Source organism: Macrotis lagotis, chromosome 5 (genome assembly GCF_037893015.1).
Source record: "Macrotis lagotis isolate mMagLag1 chromosome 5, bilby.v1.9.chrom.fasta, whole genome shotgun sequence".
Classification (NCBI taxonomy): Eukaryota; Metazoa; Chordata; class Mammalia; order Peramelemorphia; family Peramelidae; genus Macrotis; species Macrotis lagotis.
Window position 1 is genome coordinate 240045592 of NC_133662.1, and position 26872 is coordinate 240072463.

General features: G+C 43.1%; 1 protein-coding gene across 1 annotated transcript; it reads left to right on the forward strand.

The window, feature by feature from the left end:
* On the forward strand, positions 1-25229 carry PIPOX (pipecolic acid and sarcosine oxidase). Its single transcript, XM_074189094.1, has 8 exons — positions 1-199; positions 3731-3879; positions 19703-19916; positions 20712-20894; positions 22224-22370; positions 23437-23595; positions 24211-24286; positions 24557-25229. Exons 1-8 carry the CDS (start codon positions 83-85, stop codon positions 24685-24687), a joined length of 1176 nt encoding a protein of 391 aa, XP_074045195.1. The 5' UTR covers positions 1-82; the 3' UTR covers positions 24688-25229.
* Positions 25230-26872: the final 1643 nt, after the last annotated feature.

A 26872-nucleotide genomic window follows, 5' to 3' on the forward strand; every position in this document is an offset into this window, starting at 1 on the left:
CCCTGAGAGGAGGGACGTGTCCCTGCTTTCCAGCTTCCCTGTCTTTCTTCTCCTTTGCTTGGGAACTGACGGGAAGGGCAGAATGGCTGAGACTCACCGGGAGCTGTATGATGCCATCGTGGTTGGGGCTGGCATTCAAGGTTGCTTCACCACCTACCACTTTGCCAAAAATAAGAGAAAAGTCCTTCTTCTAGAGCAGGTACTGTCTTGCCCCTCTGCTCAGGGATGAGCTGGAGCTAGTTCAGACAGCCTCGGGAGAGCTGATTCTTAAATTTTCAGCAGGAGAATTTAGACCTCAGATATCAGCAAATACTAGACATTAGGGATTGCCATATTGGTTTTTTTGATGATCCAGACTTTAGAAAGGGGTGAAGAAAATGTTCATATTGCAAATTAAATTTAAAAACATGTCCTGTGACCATTCCACCCTACCCTAGAACTGGTTATTAAATATTTGTTATTCAATCGGATTCTTGTGATCCTGTGGACTTTGTTCATGGGCAAAGTTTTCTTGGTAATGATACTGGAGTGATGTGCCATTTCCTTCTCCAGTATAAGGATTAAGTGACTTTCCCAGGGTCACACAGCTAGTAAGTGTCTGAGGCAGAATTTGAACTCAGATCTTCCTGATTCCAGGGCTGGCATTCTATATACTATGGCACCATCTAGTTACTCTGAATATTACCTAAGCTCCAAGCCTAAGCCTAAACACTTTTCCTCTCTCTGGGGGCAAAAAGCAGGGGATCAGGTCATATGACCCATTTGGTGGGGATACAAATATGTGACCAACTTTAGAGTAAGAGGACCTGGATTCAAATTCTGACTGCTACTTTTTAATTTCTGTGATCTTGGGCAAGTGTGTGTGCCTCAGCTTCCTTATATGTAAAACAAAGAAGATGGATTCATTGACTGTGAAAATGCTTTCCGGTTCTAAATCTATACTTTCATGAACCTCCTGGATTTTATAGATAGAGAAACTGAAGCCCAGAGAAGGAAAGGATTAGGAAATGGAGTCAAGGTGAGTTAACTGACTCCAGATCTAGCATTCTTTCCACTCTACAATTCTTTTTTTTTTATTTTTGGTTTTATTTTACAAGGCTGTGGGATTAAGTGACTTGCCCAAGGTCACACAGCAAAGTAAGTATTGAGTAGAATGAGACTGTATTTGAACTCAGCTTCTCCTGACTCTAGGGCCAACACTATCTACTGTGTCACTTAGCTGCCCCCATTCTACAGTTCTTTCTCCCATATAGATAACAGGTAAAAGATCAGCAAAGTAGCCCTATAGCACCTGGAAAATATGGGCCTGAACTATGATACTTTGAATCATAGTAAATAATGATGCCCTGAAGCTCATGTGTCTGCTTTATAACCTCATTTGTGAAACAATAGGCAGGAGATAGGAAGTGATAGGACAAAATGATCTGTGAGATCCCTTCCCCCTTGGATCTAAACCCTACAGTTCTATGAACCTATGCAAAGTCCCTAGTCTTATCCCCTAATTCTTGTTCCTGAGCCCTGCCCTTTGCCATCTTCAGACCTGGCTATTTTCTCTCTCTTTTTTTTCTTTTTTTTTTTCGTTTTTTCTTTTTGCAAGGCAAACATGGTTAAGTGACTTGCCCAAGGCCACACAGCTAGGTAATTATTAAGTGTCTGAGGTCAGATTTGAACCCAGGTCCTCCTGACTCCAGGGCCAGTACTCTATCCACTGCACCACCTAGCCGCCCCTATGGCTATTTTCTCTCAACCTATTCATGCTTATGTCAGATTGGATTGGCCTTGACTAGGGAGTTTAGTTTCTTTTGATTGGGACAACTTTGACTCAGGATGCTCCTTTTCTGGAGACAAGGGACATTCTCAAGCACATTCAGTACACTACTGGAAAATCCTAAGCTCCTTCTTGGCAATCCCAAGCAAGCAAACAAACAAACCCGAAAAGCCTTCTCTGGGTTTCTCTCCTTAAAGGGTAGGAGAAAAGAGACTGTATGGTGAAAACAGTAGACATGCTTCAATGCCCATGAACTCTATTTGTAGCTTACCTGTCCTTTGTAGGGTCTGCCACCTCTATTAATTCCAAAGCTTCTTAGCACTATCTCTCTCATTCTCTTGCCCTTATTGATAAGGGCTCATTGGAGTAACTTATTTTCATAATGAGGTTTAGTGATTGGAATTTTTTTTCATTATTGTCAATCTTCTCAAAGTCTAAGGGTTTTTGTTTTTCTGAGAAAAGAGGAGAGGAAAAAGGTAGCCATCTTACTGTCCTGTGCCTCATGTAGCCCTGTCCAATGGAGAAATACTGATGAGTGAACAGCATTTAGTATCATTTAATTGGTGCACAAGTATTTATTCAGCAGGTGCTAGCATTACAAAGAGATAAAAAAATCCCTGCCCTCAAGAAGTTTACATTTTATCAAGGAAAACAATATATAAATAAATATATATATATATATATATATATATATATATTATGAAAGATACAGGCTCATAGCTTTAGAGCTGAAAGGGATCTTATGAGATTATTGATATTCCAACCAGAGAGGTTAAATGACCTGGCCAGCTTCACAGCTGGTAAAAGGGATTCTAAACACAGATCTTCCTGCCTTTAAATCCATATTCATACCCTTCCTGTTGAACTCAAGATATTTTGACTTGATGTGCAATGATTTTTTGGAGGTACTTTAAGTCTCAATTCAAGTACTATTTTTCAGGATCCTTTCATATCTCTCCAACCACTAGTAACTTCCCATCCAAAGTTACTTTTTTATCTGTTTTATATGTGTATGTGCATACATTTTTCATATGTATACATTTGTGCATACATGTTTATACAAATGTAGTCTCATATATTGTCTCTTCTATTAGAATGTAAGCTCTTGGGGTGGCTAGGTGTTGCAGTGTATAGAGCACTGGCCCTGCAGTCAGGAGTACCTGGGTTCAGATCTGACCTCAGACACTTAATAATTACCTAGCTGTGAGGCCTTGGGCAAGCTACTTAACCCCATTGCCTTGCGGAAAAAAAAAAGAATGTAAGCTTTTTGGGGCAGGCATTATTTTGCTTTTTTCTTCAGATCCCTAGCTGGGGATATAATTGCTGGCACATAGTAGGCAATGAATAAGTGTTTATTGATTTACTCTTCCAAGAGGGAATTTTGGATTGTGGAGAGTGAGACTTGAACCCTCAACATTACCACTGGAATTGGACAACAAGGAGATGATTATATGGAGTTTATGGACAGGAAGACCAATAGAAGTTGGAAGATATCCTACCCCCAGCCTACTGTTCTCTGGCCTCTATGTTCCTCTAATTTCCAAAGAATTTCCCTTATTCTTTTCCAAAATGTGTCCCCTGAAGCTCATGTTTGAACCCAAAGAGGATGAGATAAAGAGATGGGGGAGGGGGAGGGAGAAAAAAAGGCAGCAGGAGGAAATGAAGGTTAGATGATACAGTGAAAGGGTTATCAGAAAGAAAAAGGGCAAACTACAGCAGGTTGGAACCTAGCATAGTACAAATGAGAAACTTTCATCCTCAGAGTAAATGTAATTAAATAAAGTAATGGGCTACCCAGAGAGAGGGTGGAAAGATTTTGAAGAATGGGAGAAGGATTCTCATTTGAATAGGATAGTCCTTCCTAGAAACCTAGAGAGAGGGGGACATGTACTCTCTAGGGAAAGAAGTAGCTGATGGGTAACAATTGCTTTTTTTTCTGTTTATTTCTCTGCTGATTGCCAGTTTTTTCTCCCTCATTCCCGGGGAAGCTCCCATGGGCAGAGCCGGATCATCCGCAAGACCTACCCTGAAGAATTCTACACCAAGATGATGAAAGAATGTTACCAAATATGGGCCCAGCTGGAGAATGAATCTGGGATGAAGCTATACAGGTTCACTGGATTTGGGGGTGGCAGGGTCTCCCTTATGCTCACAAGGGAGGTTTTTAGTGTATATGAACCAATGGTGGCGTTAGGAAACTACAAAGAGTTGAAAGGGATTCCAAAGGACATCCTGTCCAATTCCTTTCTCTTTACAGATAAGGAAACTAAGGCTAGAGAGATGGAGGTCTCATTCAAGGTCACACATAGGATGAGAGATTTAGGGCTGGAAGGGACCTCAGAGGTCATCTAGTCCATCCCCCTCCTTTTACAGATAAGGAAACTGAAGTGAAGAAATGACTAAGTACATATGGTAGTCAGTTTCAGAGTCTGAATCTGAACCCAGGTTCTAGCCCTCTGCCAGTCCCCACATCATGCTTACACTTCATCTCCCAGGACAGCAGAGTGGGTTTGGGGGAGGGACTGACTGATGCTCTTGGTGGCTATTTAGAGTTGGGTAAGATTGCCTGGCACCTGCCAATACCATCATTGTGAGGAGAAATTTAAGGAAATAGGGAAGCCTGTTCCACCTTTGTTGAGAGGTGACATGGGTCAGTAGATAGCATGTTGAAACTCAGTTTGAATCCTGTCCTTTGGGACCTTGGTAATGTCTCTGAGCTTCTGTTTTTTCATCTGTAAAATGGGCACAATAACTCATACCGGCTTCGCAGACTTAAATGTGAGAACTATAAAGTTCTCACCAGACTTTAAAGCATTATTTGTCTGTTAAGAGCTAGGGTTGGCATAGTGAATAGAGTATCTCAGAGTCAGGAAGCCTTGAACACAAGCCATACCTCCAACTTGTACTGGCTGTGAGTTTGTGGACTAATCACTTCTCAGGTAACTCCCTAAGACTTTACATTGCAGAGCAGGTAAAGAGCTCTTTGGAGCTTCCTGTGGACCAGGAACAAATAGGCAGACAAAAATGTCCATTATTATCACTGACATTTCTCAATAGGACACCCACTTCTTAAACCAGGACATGAGCTAAATGATTTCATTTGAGTTTTTGCTTCCAGACACCTGCCCTCCTCACCCTCAACAGCATTCCCAACATACACAGTTAATGCCATTTACTTACCTCATGGAGAAATTCACAGATGAATTCATCCCTATATAACAAGGATTAATTAAACACGAATTTCTCCTCAGATGCTGCGTTGGGCGATTGGAGATAAAAGAGAAAAACAAAGCTGTCCTTGCCCTCAGGGAGCTTACAATACATTCTACTAGAGGAAAACATGTATTTAGATATGAACTACACGTTTTCCGTCTGTTTTCCTATATATGTTGCTGGTCATTTCAGTTGTGTTTGGCTCTTTTTGACTCCATTTGGGGTTTTCTCAGCAAATGCACTGACGGTAGCTTCCCATTTCCTTCTTCGGCTCATCTTACAGATGAGAAAACTGAGGTAAACAGGTTTAATTGATTTGCCTAGGGTCACACAGTTAAGTAAGCATCTGAGGCTGGTTGGAACTCAGATTCTCTTGACTCCAGGCCTGGGCCCTATCCACTGCACCACCAAACTGTTTCTTCCTTAGACATATAACTATACAATATAATATACTATATATAACTATATAATATATACATATAAATTGGGAAAACATGGGAGTTGGGAAACCTCTTTATGAGAATGTTATCTATACACATGACTTCCCCCATAGATAGATATAGAAATTGTTCCTGGTAGTAACTCTATATAAGTAACTCATAGTTTCTTCCATCATGTTTCATTACACATATATGGGTGTATATGTGCATGTGTGTATGTATCTTAAAAGTGCAAAGGCACAAACATACCTATATACTCCTGTATGCATTTACAAAAAATAATTTTGGAAGGAGCAAGAAAGAATAAAGGAATTCAGGGAAGGTCTCTTGTAGCTGAACAACGTATTTTTGGAGTGCTTACTCTGTGTCTGTTTCTGAGGACAAAAATTCGAGTAAACAAGTCATTGGTCTAAAAGGGTTTCTATTCTAATGAGGGAAGGCAGTACATCAAAGGAAGATGGAAAGGAGGTGGGAGAATTTGGAGACAAGTTTGATGGGGAGGTGAAGATTAGAGAAAGATGGTGGAGATCAGAGAAAGACGGTGGAGATCAGCAAAAGACGGTGGATCTAGGTGAGGGGTGAGCTTGGTCCAGACTCAGTATGGCACACCAACCTGGGCCAGAGACTCAGCGATCAGGAAAAGGTGCCTAAAGGCAGAGACTTGAAGGAGGGGGTCCTTTGAACTGAGCCTTAATGAGGGCAAAGGAGGACTCTCCTAATTGCTAGCTACCTCAAAACTGTGCTGTATAGTGGAAAGAATTTGGAACATGGACACTGCAAAACTGGGTCCAAATCTCTGGCTGTCACCTGCATGATTCTGAGCAAGTCATTTCCCATCTATGGGCCTCTGTTTTCTCATCTCTAAAATGAGATGAGTGGACTAGTGGGTTGTTTTTTTTAAGGATTTTGCAAGGCAGTAGGGTTAAGTGGCTCGCCCAAGGCCACACAGCTAGGTAATTATTAAATGTCTGAGACCGGATTTGAACCCAGGTACTCCTGACTCCAAGGCGGGTGCTTTATCCACTATGCCACCTAGCCGCCCCCTTGGGCTAGTGGTTTTAAAGGATTTGTCTAATCAATCTACAAACACAAAATACAGATTATGTACCAAACAATGGCCGTGCAATCAAAAATATTTCCTTCTCCCAAAGAATTTATATATTCTACTGAGGATATAGGTGCTTATATTCTAATGAAAGAGAGAAAGTAAATGGGGAATCTTGGTTGAGTCTTGCTCTGGTCAATAAAGCAAAGGATTCTAATTACAAATCCATCCAGCCTTTATAGATAGGAGTGAATGACTTCTATATAAGGACAAAGAAATGCTGATTAGTACCACTGATACGAAGAAATGGGTTTTATTCCACCTCACTTTTTCCCCTATGTCTAAGTATGAACATGCAAGGGCCTTTCCAGACTGTTATGTCCTGCAGGCTGGTTGTACATTTACCAAAAGTTGAAGTCAGATTTAAACATGGAGCCACTTAGACTAACTGCACGTGCGTACGTGCGTGCACATACACACACACACACACACACACACACACACACACACACACTGTTGTAATTGTTGTTCAGTCATGTCTGACTCTTTGTCATCCCATGGGTGATGTTTGTTTTTCCTTCATTCTTTTTTTTAAAGTTTTTTGCAAGGCAAATGGGGTTAAGTGGCTTGCCCAAGGTCACACAGCTAGGTAATTATTAAGTGTCTGAGACCAGATTTGAACCCAGGTACTCCTGACTCCAAGGCTGGTGCTTTATCCACTGTGCCACCTAGCTGTCCCATGTTTTTCCTTCATTCTTGAAGAAAAGGGAGGTGATGCCATGACAAACAGATGAATTGGATTTGAGTGAGGGGGGCTGTGCTAAGTCACCAGCCTCACTTTTTCTTCCAGAGCCATCTAGGTCCAGTGGCCAACTAGGAATTGGGATGATTGGAGATGACCCTGAATGAGAGGCATTCAGGGTTAAGTGACTTGCCAAAGGTCACACAGCTAGTGTCTAAGGCTGGATTTGAACTCCCATCCTCCTGACTCTAAGGCCAGTACTCTATCCACTGTGCCACCTAGTACATCATACCTTCACAATATAGACTATAGAATTTTCTTGGCAAGAATACTGAAGTTGTTTGCCATTTCCTTCTCCAGTGAATTTAGGCAAACAGAGGTGAAGTGACTTGCCCAAGGTCATATAGCTAGTGTCTGAGACTGGCTTTGGATTCCAGATTCAACACTCTATCCACTAAGCCAAATAACTGCCATACACACACACAGTACAAACACACAAACATATACATATACCTTATCACTGTATACATGTGTAGATGTATGTATGTGTGTGCTTATGCACATGTATGTGAATACATGCATATATAGGGTTATGGTTATCTGTCTATTTATTATCTATCTATCTACCCATCCATCCATCTATCCATTCATCCATCCACCCATCCATCCATCATTATCTATCTATCTATCTATCTATCTATCTATCTACCCATCCATCCACCCATTATCTATCTATCCATCCATCCATCCATCCATCATTATCTATCTGTCTATCTATCTATCTATCTATCTATCTAGCTATCTTCTATCCATCCACCCATCATTATCTATCTATCTATCATTTCTCTCTCTCTGTCTCTCTCTCTCTGTCTCTGTCTCTCTCTCTCTCTCTCTCTCTCTCTCCCTCCCTCTCCCCCTCCATCCATCCATTTATCCATCTATCCAAAATTCCAGCTATTTATCAGACTCCAGGGTAGGGGGGATGGGATTCTCTATTTTCTTTTCCTCTCCCACTCCACCATTGAGCTCTCAATCTGGGAGTGAGACTGAGCCCATTTTACAGTCTGAACTGTAATCACCCCTTCCCCCTCCTCTCTGAACTCCCCACAAATTGCTGCTGCTCCCCCCTACAGGGTGTCGGCTTTTCTAATGGCTGGGAAGCAAGAGGTTACCACGCTGTTGCAAAAACACCATTAACTTAAGAACAAAGCGAAAGCCATTATGCAAATACAGCCAGGGCAGCTAATTACAGATTTATTCCCACCAGAAGCAGCTAATGTGTCCAACATCAAATAAATGGGCTTGTCTGTCCATCCTGCCAGTGGGAGAAGCACCGACTAATGGACAGCTCCTTCTGTCCTCTCCTTGTCCGTCTGTCTTGAGGTCAATGGAACTGTCCTAGAGCCCAAAGGGTAAATTGCTTCCTAAGGGGAAAATGAGGGGAATCAGAAATTAGGTGGGGAATGAATGTCCTTCATATTGTTTCTCAGAATCTGAAACTCTCAGAATTCTGTGGAATCTGAGAAGCCTGGACCTAAAGCTGGAGGGATCTCAGATATGAAGGGTATATAGAGTCAGATATGGAGGGGATATAGTTCTGGAATTGGAATCATTGAACCCTGTCTCTGATGCTGATTATTGTGCTTTAGTCGTTCTTTTTGCCTCAATTTCCCGATCTGCAAAAATAGTTGTGGAGATCAATTGAGATAATATTTTTCCAAGTGCATAGCACAGTTCCTGGCTCAGTGTATGTACTCTATGTTAGCTATCCTTAGTGGTGCTATTAATAGGAACTCTTATTATTAATTTATTATTAAAAGAATTGATTAAAATATTTGGAAAAGCAAAAAAAAAAACCCCTGAAATGGTTGGTCATTTCCTTCTCCAGCTCATTTAACAGATGAGGAAATTAAAGCAAATGAAGTGAAGTGATTTGTCCAGGGTCACACAGCCTTACAGATTTAGAGCTGGAAGGGACCTTAGACGTTATCTATAGGTCAACCTTCTCAGTTTATAGGAGGGGCAATGGAGATACAAAGGGTTTCAGAGACCTGCCTAAGGTTCCACAGACTGTTAGGGGCAGAGTAAAGACTGAACCAAAGTCCTCTTTCCATGGTATTATACTGTATCTGTAATACATCATTAAAATCAGTTTCGATTCTTATTGTCCAAACCATTGACCAAAGGCCTCCCTTGGCGGGGAGCCACTCTCACTTTTGGATACCTCCATCTAGTTTTTCCTTGAAGTAAGCCTACATTAGCTTCTTGGCCATCCCACCCCTTCCTCCTTGTTCTACCCTCTGGGGATGAGCAGAACAAACTTTATCTTTCTTTTACAAACCTGTCCTTCAAGTCCAGGCAGATTGCTATCTGATCTGCCCCAAATCTCTAGCCTGAGCATCTCTCACTCTTTCAGCTAGTCAGCCTCTCCTCCCTCCTCCCCCCACCCCCCAAGCATGGTCCAGCCCCTGAGTGTAATTCAGTCTGAATATCCTTCCAGTGGGATCCCAGAGATGACTTCTGAGTGTGGTCCAGACATGGCTGAGTCTGCTGAGTTTCTGGATCATCTTTGGTGACAGTGCTGGACCCAGGGAAATGGAAGCTGGAGGGAATGGGGAGGCTCCTGGAGCCAGAGGCTGAGGGCAAGCAGGGCAAGGGGGTCTGGAAGATAGGAAGAAAGACACGGGAGAGAAAGAGATGAGGCTCTTCTTGGGTGTTTGCATCAGTCAGAAGATGTTCACCAAGGACCCAAATTAACCCGAGTCTTTATCTAGAAGCTCACGGAATTAGAACAAATCTCGTTCTGAAACAGATAGCTAAACTGTTCCATTCCATTGTGTCTGGATAGGGTCCCATCTACACCAACTTGAGCAATGAGACATTAACATGCTTTTAAAAAAAAGACAGTCAGACAGGCAATTTCACAACCACCTTGGGTAATTCAGTCCAATGTCTCACGATGCTCAGCATCAGAAATGGGATGCTTTGTGTGAAAAGGTTTAAACAAAAATGTAAAAACACTAGCCATAGGCAACAGAATTCCCTGAATTCATTTCCCAGAGAACCAAATCCTTCTAATGCATTCAAGGAGACTTCTTCTGGCTCCAGAGATGTTCTGTTATTCTGTCTAATGAACCCCATCTTTGGATACCTTGCCTCCTGTCTAGTCCACGGAGCTTGGTCAGACCCCTAGGCTCAGAGATAGAGACATTACAAGATGGGGGTAACAGGTCCTGATTCTGGGGTCAGATCTCTTATACTTACTAAGCAGCATGACCTTGGGTAAATCACAACCTCGTTGGCACAAGGTTTGGGGAGGCTGGACAAGGTAGATTCTGGTGTGCCAGATCCAGACTTCTCATTTTATGACTTGAGTTATGTCTTATATAACCTGTGTGATCTTGGGCAAATGGTTTCCTTATCTGTAAAATCATGGCATTGGACTGTAACCTCTAACTTCTTGTTTTCTATGTCCAATACCTATCTTTAGTAAATAATTTTCTTTTCTCCCCCTTAGCATTCCTACTGCTACATACTCCACTTTTCAAGAGTGGGTTTTCTAGGGTTTATTTACTAAGGGAAAGCGAATACACAAATTAAGAAATAACATTCCATGGTAAGGTAATTAGAGATATGCATAAAAAAATCTGAGCTTTGTAGCCAGCTCTTTAACTGAATTTCCCCAGACATGACTTGGTCTACTACCCTTTTCAGGCCCAGAAAGACTCAAATTTCTGCAATCAGCTCCTTCTTGGTCCTGAGCTCCTTGGAAAGAGTGATGTCTTTGGATCCTGTAACTCCCACCCAATTCCCAAATGATTTTGAGATTTGCCTACCTGGACTGGGAAGTCTATTTTATGGCCCCAGTCAACCAGGAAGCCTCCTTGCTTGAGGATGATTGGTCCACAATCCTATCGAATCCTTCTCTTTCTTTTCCCCATTGGGAAACCAAGAAAATGACAAAACAGAAAATGGTCCTATTTACAGGCCATGTGATTATAATCCTCATTTGGATCTCATTTGTAAAAATGAAGGGTTTTGGATCAGATGGCCTCTGATCCAGACTCTAAATTATGACCTACTTAAGGTTCCCAGTGTTTCCAAAATAGAATACATTAATAATAGCTCGCCAAAAAAAAATAGCTAACATTTATATAAATGCTTTAAAAGTTTACAAAATATTTTACAAAAAACATCTCATTTTGATGATTTTATCCTCACAACAACCGTGGGAGATAGTGTTTTGAAAACCTTAAAACTTTATTTAAATATTAACTAGTATTATTACTGCCCCCATTTCACAGATGAGGAAACAGGTGGTCTTATCCTATTATTCTTATCCATTGTACCACCTATTTGCCTCTAGGGCCTAAAACAAAGTTATAAAGATGGCTAGAATCATTATTAGTAAAAGGAAGTCCTACCTTATATCTAATTTAAATCCTTCATGCTATAACTTCCTATCCTGTCTACAAATGACTTTCTTCTGTACATTGTATAGTCTTGAATATTTTTAGCATTCTTTTTTTTTTTTTTTGTAAGGCAAATGGGGTTAAGTGGCTTGCCCAAGGCCACACAGCTAGGTAATTAGTAAGTGTCTGAGACCAGATTCGAACCCAGGTACTCCTGACTCCAGGACTGGTGCTTTATCCACTGCGCCACCTAGCCACCCCTACTTTTAGTATTCTTGTCAGGCTAAAAGTCATTTCAAATTCCTTCACTTTTCTTCTCATACATCATGTTTTCCAAAACTTTCCATTCTAAATCTTTGTGCCTTTCCTTTGGTTCCCTCCCATCCCTCCCCAGGTCCTCAGAAGTGGGAGAGCCCAGGATGGATTGTAGATGCCTGCTCAGGGAAAGAGGACCTAGGTTGTTCTTGTTAGTTGTGTCAGTCGTGTCTGACTCTTTGGGATCCCGTTTCAGGTTTTCTTGGCAGAGATATTGGAGTAGTTTGCCTTTTCCTTCTCTAGCTCATTTAACAGATGAGAAAACTGAGGCAAACAGGGATAAGGGACTTGACTTGCCCAGGGCCACACAGCTCATAAGAGTCTGAGACTAGATATGAGTTAAAGTTATAATCCCATGTTCATATTTTCTCCTCGCTCTCCTTTCTTCATAGAAGGCAAGGGGCTTGAGGGTTTCCTTTGTCTTTATATTCATGGCCTGACCCAGCACAAAGTAGGCACTTGATTATTGATGAGCTGATAAATCCTATTATTTCTCTTCTTGAACTTAATTTAGATTTGATTGAAATAATTGTGTAGTGAATTGAAGGTTGGACTTGGAGTCAGGAAGACCTGGGTTCAAACCCAGCCCCTGGCTGTGTGACCCTGGACAAGTCATTTATCCTCTGTCTCAGTTTCTTCAATTTTAAAACAAATAATTGCACCTATTTCCTAGGGTTGTTATGAGAATCAAATGTCTGGTGGCTCATTCTAAATGCTATATAAATGTCAGTGACTAATATTATTATTATTATCATAGCACTAAACAGTGCCCGTCACATCACTTAATCTCTATTTGTCTCAGTTTCCTCATCCATAAAATGGGGATAATGAAGGCCCTTACCTCCCAGGGTTATTGTGATAATCAAATAGTCATAAAGGGTTTCCCACAGTGTCTGGAATATAGAAAACATTTAATAAATGTTTATTTATTGATTGACCCTTGGGAGAGGGCTGTTTTTGCTTTTTAAAGCCAGCACATAGGCTCTTAATATAAAGGCTTGTTGAATGAATAGGGTAAAGCCTGGATGGGAAATTTCTCTAGAGAAGTCTCCAGTGAGGAAACTCCCTCTATTAACTCAGGCCAGCACTTTCTAGACTAGGTCTGATTCTGGAGCATTGAGAGGTTAAGGAGATTCTCCTGGGTCACACAGTCAAGGAAGGACAAGGTGACAGAGGAGGAGGGGGACAGTCGCTCCTGACTCTTCTCTATTCTGCCTGGCTTCCCCTCTTTGAATGGGTGAATGAATGAATGAATGTTCTGTCATCATAAAGCTTACTAAGAGTCCTCACCTGGGACAGCTCCTCTCTCTTTGTCTCCACTACCTCCATTTCCAGATCTGCCCGCCTTTAATGACCCAGACTCCCTGTACCCACCAGTGGGGACCCAACCATCATCAAGGCAGACCCAGGCTCTGTGATGTGTCCCCAGGCAGCAGAGACAGAGAGAAGAGGCCCCACCTCTCACCCTGAGGCCTCAGTTCTTGTGGGCCTCTCCCTTTGAGGCCCACCATCCTGTTCCTGACCCAGGCTGGCCCTGCTTGGCTGAGATATCAGACAAGATCACAGCCTTAGGCAATACAGCTGCAGGCAGAGCCGGCAGCCCCCTCGGCAGCAGCTGCGACTTCCTCTGTCATAGGAGTGTCTGCCTTGTCAGCTGAGTCCCCAGCCCTGAGCACGGTTTGTTAACTGATGCCACCGCATCCCACTGAGCGGGAGGAAACAGCGGGAGCAGGAGTGTCTCTGGAAGCTGATGACAGTTGAGGCTGAATTCCCACTCTCTCCTTGAGTTCAATAGTCAACCATCGATATACATTTATCAAGCCCCTACTAGTAATGTGCCCAAGCCTTGGTAGTACCAAAAGGGACAAAAGACAGTCCCTGTGCTCAAGGAACTTCCAGTCTCAAGGAGGAGATAATATGGCATCCTGGGTACAGGTTATAATTATCAGAGGGAAGGCACTAGAACTAAGGGGTGACCCCAAGAGCTGGCTCTGTCCTCTACCTTTCATTTATTCATTTCAACAAATTATATACATATATGTCCAGATCAAATTGGGGACTAGGATGCAAAAAGGCAGGGCAGGCCTTTGAGAGAGGCTTTTGAGGGGAGTTTGTGAGGACACCGAGTGACTAACCAAGGGAATTCTGGGGAACAAATTGCATGATAGATCTCAATGCTTCCCCCCAATGAAAAATGTTGTCCTCTCAATCCACAACCCCCATGCCCTCACTCAGGGTCCAGGTTTGAGGGGTACCTCAGGGTCGAAAGAGCCCCAGGAAGACTGATCAGGATAGTAGCCGGGGAGTCTTGGGAAGAAATCAAGCCTCTTCTCTCTCTTCCCTGCTTTTCCCAGTTTCCCTCCTGCTACTTCCCGACCCTATCCAGTGACAAAATAAACAGGGTCGGAGATGGAGAGAGCAATACACACGTTGTCAGAGGACCCTGCTCTGATTACTCATGTGTCCTTGGGCCAAGCCCTTCCTTTCTGAGGGCATCTCTTATTTTCTGGAAAATAAAGCAGTTTAAAAATCTTGAAGGTCACTTGCCCAATCTGACCTTGTAGGATCTGGTCACAGGGGTGCTGCCAATCACTCTCTTGCTAACTGGGAAGAGTGAGAGAGAATGCTTTATGCTCCAATGAGGAGTGATAAGGGCCAGGGATCTGTGGTGTGGGGAGGTAGAGATATGTCTCACCTGTGCCTCACCTCTGATTGTGAAAGATTGAGGGCATTCACCTGATATATAAGGTGCCACTCAACCCTTCCCAATCAGGGGTGAGACTCAGTTCTACCTCCTCTGCCTCCCCCTCACCATGCACCCCAGTCGGGGATAGCCTTTCTCCCTCTCTACTCTCCCATATTCCTGCTATCAATCAACCAACAACATTTATTGCTTGTGCATGATGAATAAAGGGGCTTAGATTTTAGAGTTGGAAGAAAGCTTGGAGATCTCCAAAACCAGCCTCTCATTTTTGTGGTTGTTCAGTCATGCCTGACTTTCTGTGACCCCATTTGGGGTTTTATTGGCAAAAATACTGAAATAGTTTGTCATTTCCTTCTCCAGTTCATTTTACTGATGAAGAAACTGAGGTTAAATGACTTGCCCAGGGTCACACAGAAACAAAGTATCTGAGATTAGATTTGAACTCAGACCCTCCTGACTGCAGGGCTGGTGGTCCTCTATTCAGTGTACCACCTAGCCACCCTGTGCACATAAGTATATTCAAAGCAAATACAAGGTAATTTCAAGGGAATCCTGAGCAGTTGGGGAAATGCCGATATAAGTCAAATATAGGAGGTCGTTTTTGAGTTGAGTTTTAAAAGAAACTAGGGATTCTGAGAATCAGAGGTAAGGAGGAAGGGCATTCCTAGCTTGGGGGACAGCCTAGGCAAAGGCATGGAACAGGATGTGAAATTTCATGGATCAGTGACAGTAAGCAGGCTACTTGGGCTAGATAATGAAGCTCAATTCTTGGACACTACTGGGAACCTTCTCTCCATGATAACTTTAGCTGGTCAGTCCCCACTCACCCAAAGTGGGCCCTACCCTAGCTGCCAAAATTCCCTCCTCTCCTGCTCATCCAAAATTCAGCAACCAAGAACTGAGTGGACAAGGAGTCCCAGGAAGCATGGGGACCAGAAATTAATGCAAAATGGGCAGCCTATTTATTGGGCTCTAGGAAGGGCCATTAAGAAAATAAGCACTTAAATGATTTTCAATCTGCCTCTGGAAGTCATCTATCTTCATCCTGGAGTGGGGAGAGGTGGGGGGAAACTGGGCCTTCTCCGATTCCTGTCTTGATTGACTGATTTCCAATTCTTTAGATATTTCCCACTGGAGTCTCTCACCTACCTCCTATAATGACAAGTCTTTGCATTTCCAGGCAGTGTTTTACATTCATTTCTGATTTGCTCATAATGGTCAAAAAAAAAATCTCTCTCCAATCTAAGCTGTCTTCTCCAGCCGTGCACCGTTTCCCCCAGGCCAAATAGCTCAGCCGTGATCTGCGAAAAATGAGAATTTCCCAAACGCAGCTCTAGAATGGAGGAGCGGCGGGCATCGCCAATTCAGATGGAAAATTTCCCACTGTTAGATCAATAGCTGGGATAAGGAGTAAATGCCACGGGGGCAGAGAGCTGGAGAGGAATGATTACAAATCATCGAGATGGCTGCGCCATGGTGCGGGGGGCATATGATTTCCTCTACCTTTTCATCTAATTTGGGAGCTAGAACAATATCAGGCACTTCATAATTCTACTCCTTCTCACTGTTTTGTGCTTTGTTTCTACTTCTGATTCAAGAGAGAAGGCAGAATGGGTCAAGGTTTAGACCCAGGGTTAAGTATCAATCAATCAATCAATGATGATTTATTAATCACCTGCCATATGATGAGCACTGCGCTAGATAGCGGTCATACAAAGACAAAAAATGAAACCTTCTCTGCTTTCAAGAGTTTCTCTCTAACATAAAGAACCCAGAAAGAGCCAAGTTCAAGTGCCAATTCAAATACCTTCTAAGTGAGTGACTCTAGGCAAGTCATTTGATTTCCTTTGGGGCTCGGCTCATCTGCAAAAATGAAGAGGCTAGTAGCACCTGCCCTGTTGTTGTGTTGTGAGGCAATTGTGTTATTTTGTGAATATAACACAATATATCTCTAATGAGATAATGTATATAAGGTGTTTTGCCAACCTTAAAACTGCTACCTAGATTTGGGCTATTAATGAAAACAGAGCATTAGCTGTGAAGTCAGAGGACCTGGGTGAGAATATATATATGTGTAGGGTGGTTAGGTGGAACAGTGGATAGAGCACCGGCCCTGGAGTCAGGAGGACCTGAGTTCAAATCCGGATTCAGACACTTAATAATTACCTAGCTGTGTGGCCTTGGGCAAGCCACTTAACCCCATTTGCCTTGCAAAAACAAAATCTAAAAAAAAAAAAAGAATATATATGTGTATAGGTGTATGGGTATGGGTAGATACATGTATGCACATATATGTGGATTCTCTTTACACATGTACAGGGATTCTCTATACATACATATATGTATATATAATGCATATATATGTATATATATTTGCAAGGAAATGGGGTTAAGTGACTTGCCCGAGGCCACACAACTAGGTAATTATTAAGTGTCTGAGGCCAGATTTGAACTCAGGTACTCTGACTGCAGGGCCAGTACTCTATCCACTGTGCCACCTAGCCACCCCCATATATATATATAATATATATATATATAATATATATATATAATATAGATCTTTTAAAACCTGGTTTCATGGCCCAATTTGACTAATTAATACTTATGTGGATGTAAGCAGGTCACTCCCCAGGTCTCAGTTTCCTCAGCTGTGAGTGAGGAGTGTGATAGGTGATCTTAGCTATACTCCTATAATTAGAACCACTATCACAGACCCTGGCAAGATCCCAGGTGAGGCTCAGGGCATGTCCTTCTCTGATTGTCTTGATCTGGACTAGGAACCAGAGATCCCATAGCCTTGCAAAAATACATATATACATGTGTACAGAGAATTCATATATGTGTGTATAGAGGATCCCCATATATGCACTTACAGGTATATCCTATAGCATATATATGATCCTGTGGAATTGAAGTTAGAAATGGGACTCCTAGCCATCTCCAAAGCACACGAAGGTCAGATAGAAGGCAGAGAGGGGTAAGATTGTCTTCCCAGTTGCTTTTGCTGATCAGCACTATAGATTTAGAATTGGAAGAAACCTCACAGGTCATTTCATCCAATTCCCTCCTAGTCTTGGAAGCTCTAATCCTTTGTGACCTCTCTGGACCTCAGTTCCTTCTCTAAAATGAGAGGCCTCTGAGGTTGCTTCCAGTTCTAAACATATGATTCCATGATCCTAGTTCATCCACTCAAACCCCTCCTTTTATTGATGAGAAAACAGGCCCAGATAGTTGTCATTTGCCCAAGATCCCAGGAGTGACCAGGTAAGCTTTCCTGGTGAGGACCAACGTGAAGGAAGCATCTCACCTTGAGATCACAGAGAGGAAGAGCTCATTTCTTTCTCTGATACGGCTGTTCCATTATCTTCCCTCCAATGAGCTTTGAAGGTGCACAGAAAAGCCTTCTGTCTCCCTCCTGTCAGTGGAGAATGCCAGGGAGGCGGGGGCCATGGCAAATGAATTGGGCACACTGCGAAGCTCTGTGTACGACACCAGCCCCAGGGTCCCCGCTGTGTCCCTCCCCCTCCCCTGCCCTTCCCCATCTTCTCTTTAATCCCCCTGCCCAGATAATGTGGGATTTGGAAGCATGTAATATCCGTGAGACTCCATTATAGGTTATTACCAGCTTTGTGCTCTCTACCCGATGGATGTGCCAAGCTGACAGTGGTCACCAAGGCTGCTGGAACTGAGGCGGGTGTGGGGAGGATCCCCCTTCCCCCCAGGGCTGTTCCCCCTTGCTCCTCCAGCCCCTCTGCAAGCCAGCTCCTTCCTCCCCGCCACTCCTACAAAATAAGGAGGCGAGAGAGGATACCAGAGAGAAAGGGAAACTGTCAGAGAGAGTCTGCCAGACTGAGAAGGGAGAGCTAGCAAGCCATGCAAATAGAAAGATTCAGGGAGAAATGCTAATAGAAATCCACAGCTATGGATTGTCGGAGCTAGAGGGGACCTGAAAGAGCATCTGGTCGGACCTCTCATTTTACAGATTAGGGAACTGAGGCCCAGAGAAGGAGGCCCAGGAAATAACAAGATCAAACAAAAAGTAACTGTCAGAGAATCTAGTCTCTTGATACCGAGGTCCTCCCTTGTTTCTATTATGGATCATGATGCCTCCCCAACATACAGAGAGAAACAAGAGATGAAACCAAGGAACAACAAAAGATAGACAGGTAGACAAGGAGGACACACAATGAGACCTAGAGAGGGAAAGAGATGGAGAGACAGAGACAGAGACATCAACATCTTGCCCTGGAAAGGCCACTGTATTTGTATTTGTAGACCTGGGTTTTAATTCTGTATTCACCATTTTCAATCAGTGTGACTGGGAAAATCATTTATTAAATGGAGGAGCTTAGATCAGATTGAGAGTTCTTAACTTGGGCCCTGGAACTTGGTTTTTAAGATAGATAGATAGATAGATAGATAGACAGAGACAGACAGATAGACAGACTAAGATAGAGATAGAGAGACAGAACCAGGCAAGACAGAGATAAAGGCAGAGAGAGAGGTACAGAGACAGAGACAGGTAGACAAAGACAGAGACAAAGACAGAGACAGAGAGGCAGGCAGAAGGAAACAGAATGACAGTGACAGAGAGACAAGCAGAGAGAGAGAGAGACAGAATCAGACAAACAAGATCGACAGAGAAAAGAGATAAGAAACCTGCAGAGAAACAGGCAGAAAGAGGGCAGTGGGAGAAAAAAGGGTAAGTTAAGTAAGAGAAAGGTAAGACAAAAGTGAAGAAAAGAGAGGCAAAATTGTAAAACTCAAATAATATCTTTAATAAAAAAAAAAGAGAGAGGCAAGGAGCATGATGACCTGTAGTGTGGTGGCTTCTGCTAGCTGTGAGGCCAATGGGTTCCTTTCTGAGAATAGTAAGTGGAAAGAGCATTGAATTTGGATTCTGAGCATCTCAGATTAAATTTTGTTCTTTGTGACCATGGGGAAGTTACTCCCTCTAGAAAATGAAAGGGTTGTTCTAAATGTCCTCTAGATTTCCCCTCCCCCTCTAGGGCAATTTAGGATCCTGGAACCCCACCCTCATCCAAGCCTCTTTCTCCCCATAGACAGACAGGATTACTGATGTTGGGAACGAAGGAAGAAGATACCTTTCGTGCCATTCAGGATACCGTATCTAAGCAGGGTGTGGAACACAAGTACTTTGAGGCCAAAGAGCTGAAGAGAGGTTTTCCAAATATTCAGTTGCCCAGAGAGCAAGTGGGAATCTGGGAGCCATCTGGGGGTGTCCTGTTTGCTGACAAAGCCCTGAAGGCCTTGCAGGTGATATCATACAAGATCAGGGTGGTGGATGGATTCAGGAAAAGGGGGGGAGTGGGAGGAGGGTTGGGGTGCTAAGGGGGGAACAAACACTCTCCCAGATCCGGCATTCTAGGGAAGAGGGTGATGGATTAGGTATTGGGTACCAATTGGCTCCCACTGGGAAGTGCTACTAGGAGAAGGATCAAGGACATTCCCTGAGAATATGGGAACTGAGATGATTGGATGATGCAAGGGACATACCTTTCATAATCCATGGTGCCCAAAAGAATTGGTAGAGAGATTTGTAATTTTCAGATTTCTTTTACCTTTTACTTTTATAAGACCCCCTGTTTTATCTCTGGTTAGCGTCTTGTCCTGGAAAGACCTCTGTATTTGTATTTGTAGACCTAGGTTTTCATTCTGTAGCCACCATTTTCAGTCAGTGTGACTGGGCAAATCATTTATTAAATGGAGGAGCTTAGATCAGATTGAGAGTTATTAACCTGGGGCCCTGGAACTTGGTTTTTAATATATATATATATATATATATATATATATATATATATATATATATATATGGATAGATAGATACAGAGTTGTAGAGACATAGGGATGGAGATAGAGAGGATATTTCAGTAGAATTAGTTTCTTCTGTAATACTAAATATTTTTTTGACAAATTTAACACATTTTTGTAGGAGGGGATCATAGACTTCCTCAGACTCCCCAAAGGGGCTCTTTCTAAGGGCCCTTCTAAGCTCTCAATCTATGATTTTTTCTCTCCCCTTCACCCTTTCCCCTTTTCTCCTCTTATTAGGATTTAATCAGACAGCTAGGAGGTGTGATCCATGATGGGGAGAAAGTAGCAGAGATAAAACCTGGGTTCCCAGTTACCGTGACAACCACCACCAGGACCTATCAAGCCAAGAGCCTGGTAATTACTGCAGGTCCTTGGACTAACCAGCTTCTCCTTCCCCTGGGAATGCAATTGCCTCTGCAGGTAAATGGGGACAGCCCAGTATGACATAGCCTGGGCAGGGGAGGGAGACAGGAGGCAAGAGAACAGAGACAGGGGCCTTGGTCCAAGGAATGAAAAATTCCTGTGCATCTATCAGTCAGTGTACTAGCTTAGTCGGGGAAGGGTTACAGAGAAAATGAGAAACCAGTTCCTGCCTTCATGGAGTTTACAATTCAATAGAGTCCACAACAGACACACATTTGAGCATTCACATTGTAGTTATCCCTTTCACATTGAGGGGGTTAGGGGTTCAGTGTCCCCTGCAGTCTGGTAAATCTGCATAAAAAATTTTAGCCCTCTCTTTGTATCAGAGAAATTTGAATTTTTTCTTTTTCTTTTTATGGGGTGTTTACAGTACCTTATTGTAAAATTTGGATTATTTTAATTTTAAAAAGAAATTTTGTATGTTTGTGGTAGGAAAGGTAAAAACATGCTGATATTATACAATACCATACCTATATTTTGTGCATTTCTGAGATTCTAAACTTTTTATGTGTCATCTGCTGGCCTTTACATGGCTTCTGCAAAGCTCCCCCAAATTCTCATTTAATTTCTTATGCTGACCTAAGATATATGGAAACCATCACAGGGAAAGTCGTGTTTTGGAAGGGTTGTCTCTGTATGCAAAAGAATTCTGGGAGGAAGGTCATCAGCAGTTAGGGAGGTCAACCTAGGATTTGTGAATTTGTTGGGTTTTTTACTGATAACTTTCCATAGAAATGGTTTCTTTTGTAATCTTATTTATTTTATTTTATTCATTTAAAACATTACTATGAGAAGCGATCCATAGGCTTCACCATGCTGTCTGCCCAAAGAGTCCAGGTCACAATCAAAGTTGAGGACCCTTGATTTAGGATGGGCTTGAGATGATTTTTGAAGGAAAGCAAGGATTCTAAGAGGAGGAGGTGAGGAGGTAGAGTGTTCCAAGCATGGGCGATGGTCAGTGCGCTTTGATAGTAAATGAGGGAGCCACCTGTGGTTGAGCTGATTTTTTTTGGGGGGGGGGGGAAGATTTCAGGGAAAAGAGAGAAACAAGAATTATCCAGGACAAGGGAGGTTGCTATTTGTATTATTAGAATACCTGTACTAGTGAGATCAAGAAAGCACCCAAGTATATAATTCATTTCAACTCCATAAGCATTTACTACTATTTATGTCAACAGAAGTATAATAATTTAGAGTCCAAAAGTCAGACTCCATCTGTAAGAGGTTTTGCCACCTTATCCTTACACCTTCCATTATCATTCTCTTTTTTGGAGGTAAGTGCATCAGATTTTCCCCTTTTCTCTCCCTTTCCCACCTGTATTCTAGACCCTTCGGATTAATGTGTGTTATTGGAGAGAGAAGGTTCCTGGGAGCCATGGAGAGAACTTCCCATGCTTTGTGGGGTCGTTCCCAGACCGGAGTGCCCATCACATCTATGGGCTACCTGCTGGAGAGTACCCAGGTCTAGTGAAGGTGAGTAGAATGAGTCTGCCATTTTGTTAGGACTGAGGCCACTTCTTTCAATATTTTCCTCTTCTATGCTATCCCCACCCCCATGCCCATGAGCACTGGCAGCAGACCACTTCATTACCCACAGAAGCCAAGCCTGCCTATCCTGGGGCTTTACAACTAGGGCGTTCTCTCCAAGAGCCTGGAAGAACTGGGCCTAGCTCCAAACACAGGGTGGCCATAAAGATGGACATCTGGATATCACAAGGAGAAGGACACATAAGTCCCTGAATTCATACCGTATCATATTTATGGAGGAATAATGTTATGGCAAATCATATAAAATAGGATCAAAGATTTAGAGCAGGAAGTTATCTTGAAAGTCATCAAATCCAATGTTCAACTGAAAGAGAAGAAAAGGGGTGACTAGGTGGTGCAGTGAATAGAGCACCAGCCTTGGAGTCAGGAGTACCTGGGTTCAGATCTGGCCTCAGATACTTAATAATTACCTAGCTGTGTGGCCTTGGGCAAGCCACTTAAACCCATTGCTTTGAAAAATCTAAAAAAAAAAGAGAGAAGAAAAATAAGGCACATTACAGTCAAATGTACTGTAGACTTGCCCAAGGTCACCCAGTTGGTAAATGACTGAAATAGTATTTGAACTCAGGTTTTCCAATGCCCCATCCACTACTCTAAACATAGCCCAGGGTCATGGAATTTAGACCTTATCTAGCTCTTTGGTATAGTGGAAAGAATCTGAGGGCAAATCCTAACTTTGCCCCTTACTCTCTCTGTGATCTGAGACAAATCTCTTTGACTGCAAAATAAGGGGGGAGAGACCAGATGATCTGAAGATGTCTTCCAGTTCTAAATTATTAAACCTTTAAGGTCCCTTCCAAGTTTAAATATTCTTTGATGCGTCTCATTTTACTCAGGTGGAAATGGAGGATCAGAGAGACTGAGTTAATTTGCTCAGGTGTGTGTGTGTGTATGTGTGTGTGTGTGTGGCAGCTCCAGCCCCTTCAGGTTGGGTGGGGTCTGCATGGGAGGCAGACCTTCTTCCCTGAAGCCAGTCCTGATTGGGTACCAGGTCTGTTATCACCATGGTAACAAAGCCGACCCAGATGAGCGGGACTGCCCCTCAGCATCTCCAGACCTAGCAGATGTCCAGATCCTCAGCAGCTTTGTGAGAGATTGCCTCCCAGGCCTGCAGCCTCAGCCTGCCATAATGGAATGCTGTATGTACACGGTAAGGGGTCTGCAGGGGCCCCCAAAGGCCCTTGGAGTCAGGGCACCCTCCTGAAGAGGAAGGGTGAGAGGTAGGAGCTGGAGCCCCAGACTGAGCTTCATTGACTTTGCTTAGCCCCAACATCTGACTGACTTAATCCCTCTGGTCCTCCGTTTTTCCCAGTGGGAAGGAGGCATGCAGGGGCTGATTGCTATTTATCATTAATAAGGCAGGCCCAGCCCTCATGGCCCCTTCCAACATTCTCCTGAGCTCCTATCCAGGATTGATTGGTAAGCTGCCCAGCTGGGCATGTCTTAGGGACATGGAGAGGTGACAGCTGTCACCAAGGCCTGAAGCATCGCGATTAGTTAGCTGATGAACATTTACCATGCACCTACTGTGTACAGAGTCTTATATTAGAAGACAGACAGATGGGCACCCAGGGAAGATTGGCAAAATCATCGAAGATGCTGGGATAAGAAATCTTGCACTGCCCGAGGTCCCCTGAAATCCTCTGCTCCAGAAAATAACTTAGCCCAGCCCCAGTCCCTGCAAAATCAAGTGCTGCATTTCCCTCCACCACCCCACGTCTTGTAATGACTTCAACAGCATTTACCCTACATATGATTCCCGCAGAACACCCCAGATGAGAATTTCATTTTGGATCGGCACCCAAACCATGCCAACATCATCATTGGGGCTGGATTCTCAGGTGAGGAAGGAGGGGACTGGGGGTAAGGATTGGGGTGGTTCAAGAGATGAGCTGGGAAACCGGACTCTGATGATGCAGCAGTGGAGAAAACCTAAATCTGAGCTCTGCAGAGTCAAAGAGGCAGGGAATCACCTTGATGGGTGGTGATCTCTAACTCTTTTTTGGTGGTGGTGGGGGTTGGTGGTTGTAGTTAGTTGCTTGTATAGGTGGCAGAAGACCATATTCCTAAGGAGTCTGTGTTTCTGGAAAGCTCTTTTTTCTTTTCCCTAGGACATAGCTTCAAGTTGTCCCCCGTGGTGGGGAAGATCCTGTATGAACTAAGTATGGAGACAACCCTTTCCTATGATCTGACTCCATTCCAAATTAAACGCTTCCAGCATCTGCACAAAACATCTCTGTAAAGTCCTGGTTAACATCTCTCTTTCTGGGTCTCCAGTGCTTAGCACCTGTGTTGTAGCTTGGTAAACAGTAGGCACTTAATAAATACTTATAGATTGTTGGATTAAAAACTTATTGACTAAAAGGAGACCTCCCAGATTAAAGGATCCTGAGACATCGTCCATATTTGCTACTCCTCTTGATCGATACAGGTTCACTCTCCTTTCGGGATGACTATTTAATCCTGTCCCTAAAGTAGTTCAGACAACGTGGAGGTGGAAGGAAGGGACCTTAAAGTCCAGTTTCTCCATAGAGAGGCCCAGAAGCCAATGGGAGGAGAGAGAATTTTCTTCTGTGCTGCTCTGTAGAAATAGGGAAAATCCTTCAAAAGTAGGTCTGGCGTTGATGCAGATTTCCTAGAAAAGGGGATGGGAGTGAAGGCAAGGCTCCTTCTGAATAAGGATTATATTCTTCTTGTCTCTGTAGTCCTGGTATTCAAATAAAAGGAGCATAATAAATGCTCATTGATTGATTGCTACAAATTGTGTTTTTCCTTTCCTTTGATCCTTATCTATAAGGAAGGACAAGAATCAGGTAATCAAGATAATATAAAGTCTTTGAGGGTCTGGATGATTTCCTTTTTGCCTTTGTGTTTCCAGGGCCAGGCAAATCAAAGGAACTGAATAAGTGCCTGTTGACTGATTGATTGATCTCTAGGAGTTACTTACAGCTTTAGGATTCATTTTCTGAAGACCTGGAAGAGACATAGAATTGAGCCTTAGCTTTGCCACTTATTAGCCATCCAGCCTTGGACGAGGCCTCAGTTTCCTATTTTGTAAAACAATGAGGTCAAAATTTATGACCTCTTAATCCTCTTGTATTTTCCCATCCTGTTTTTTTTTTTAGGTTTTTTGCAAGGCAATGGGGATTAAGTGGCTTGCCCAAGGCCACACAGCTAGGTAATTATTAAGTGTCTGAGGCCGGATTTGAACTCAGGTCCTCCTGACTCCAGGGCTGGTGCTCTATCCACTGTGCCACCTAGAATCCTCTTGTATTTTGAATCCCATCCTCTACCGCAATTCTCTGAAACACCAAAAATCAAGACAAAGACTCGATGCTTGTTTAATTACTTTTAAATCTGTTGTCAGATTTATTCTTCATGTGATCTAATCTCTATTGGGCTTCAGTTGTCAACTTCTGTATTCCTCGACCCCTCCCCCCAGTCCTTCTGTTCCCTCCTCTGACTTTTTTTCCTTCTCATTATTCTTGATTCCTTCCTCATTCTGTCCCCGACTCTCCTGGAGAGGCCTGGCTCTCTCTTCCCTCGTTAAGGTGTATTGTCAGGTGCTTATGGAGATGGAGCTGTGATACTGGAGAGAGATGCACTCACTTAGAAACCTTGTTCAATGTTTGAATGTTAAATGTGCCATTTTATTATCATTAGGATGGTTCCCATTTAGTGAAACCTCGTGAGCTTGGAGCTGGACGCATCTTGTGCTAATTGCTTTGGAAGGAAGGAAGGTCTTAGCCACCCACCTGGAGTGGTAGAAAGGTAGGAGGGTGTTGTAAATGGGAAAGTCAGATAGGGGCCCCCAGGAGTTTCTGCATGGGGCAGCTCAGTGACAAAATAGAGAGTGTGTTGAGCTTGGAAGACCTGAGTTCAAATCCAGCCTCAAACACTTACTTGCTTTGTGACCCTGAACAAGTCACTTAACCCTCTTTGCCTTCATTTCCTCATCTATAAAAATGAACTGGAGAAGAAAATGGCCAACTATTTCTGGTGCAGTGGATAGAGCACTGGTTTTGGAGTCAGAAAAATGAGAATTCGAATCCAGTCTCAGACACTTGACACTTACTGGGTGACCTTTGGGCAAGTCATATAACCCTGACTGCCTCACATCTAGGACCATCTCTAGACATCCTGATTCCTATCTGGCCACTGGACCAAGATGGCTCTGGAGAAAAAAGTGAGGCTGGTGACTTTGCACAATACTCCATCACTCATGTGCTTCTCATGGCATCACCTCCCTGACATCATGGTCTTTTTCAAGAATGAGGGACAAAAAAGCATAATCATCATCTTTGCCAAGAAAACTCCAAATGAGGCCATAAAGAGTCAAAACATGGCTGAAACTAAACAATAGCGAGGAGTTTCTCTAGTTAGGGCCAGTCCAAGTTAGAAAGAAGTCAGGATACACTGAAGAGAGA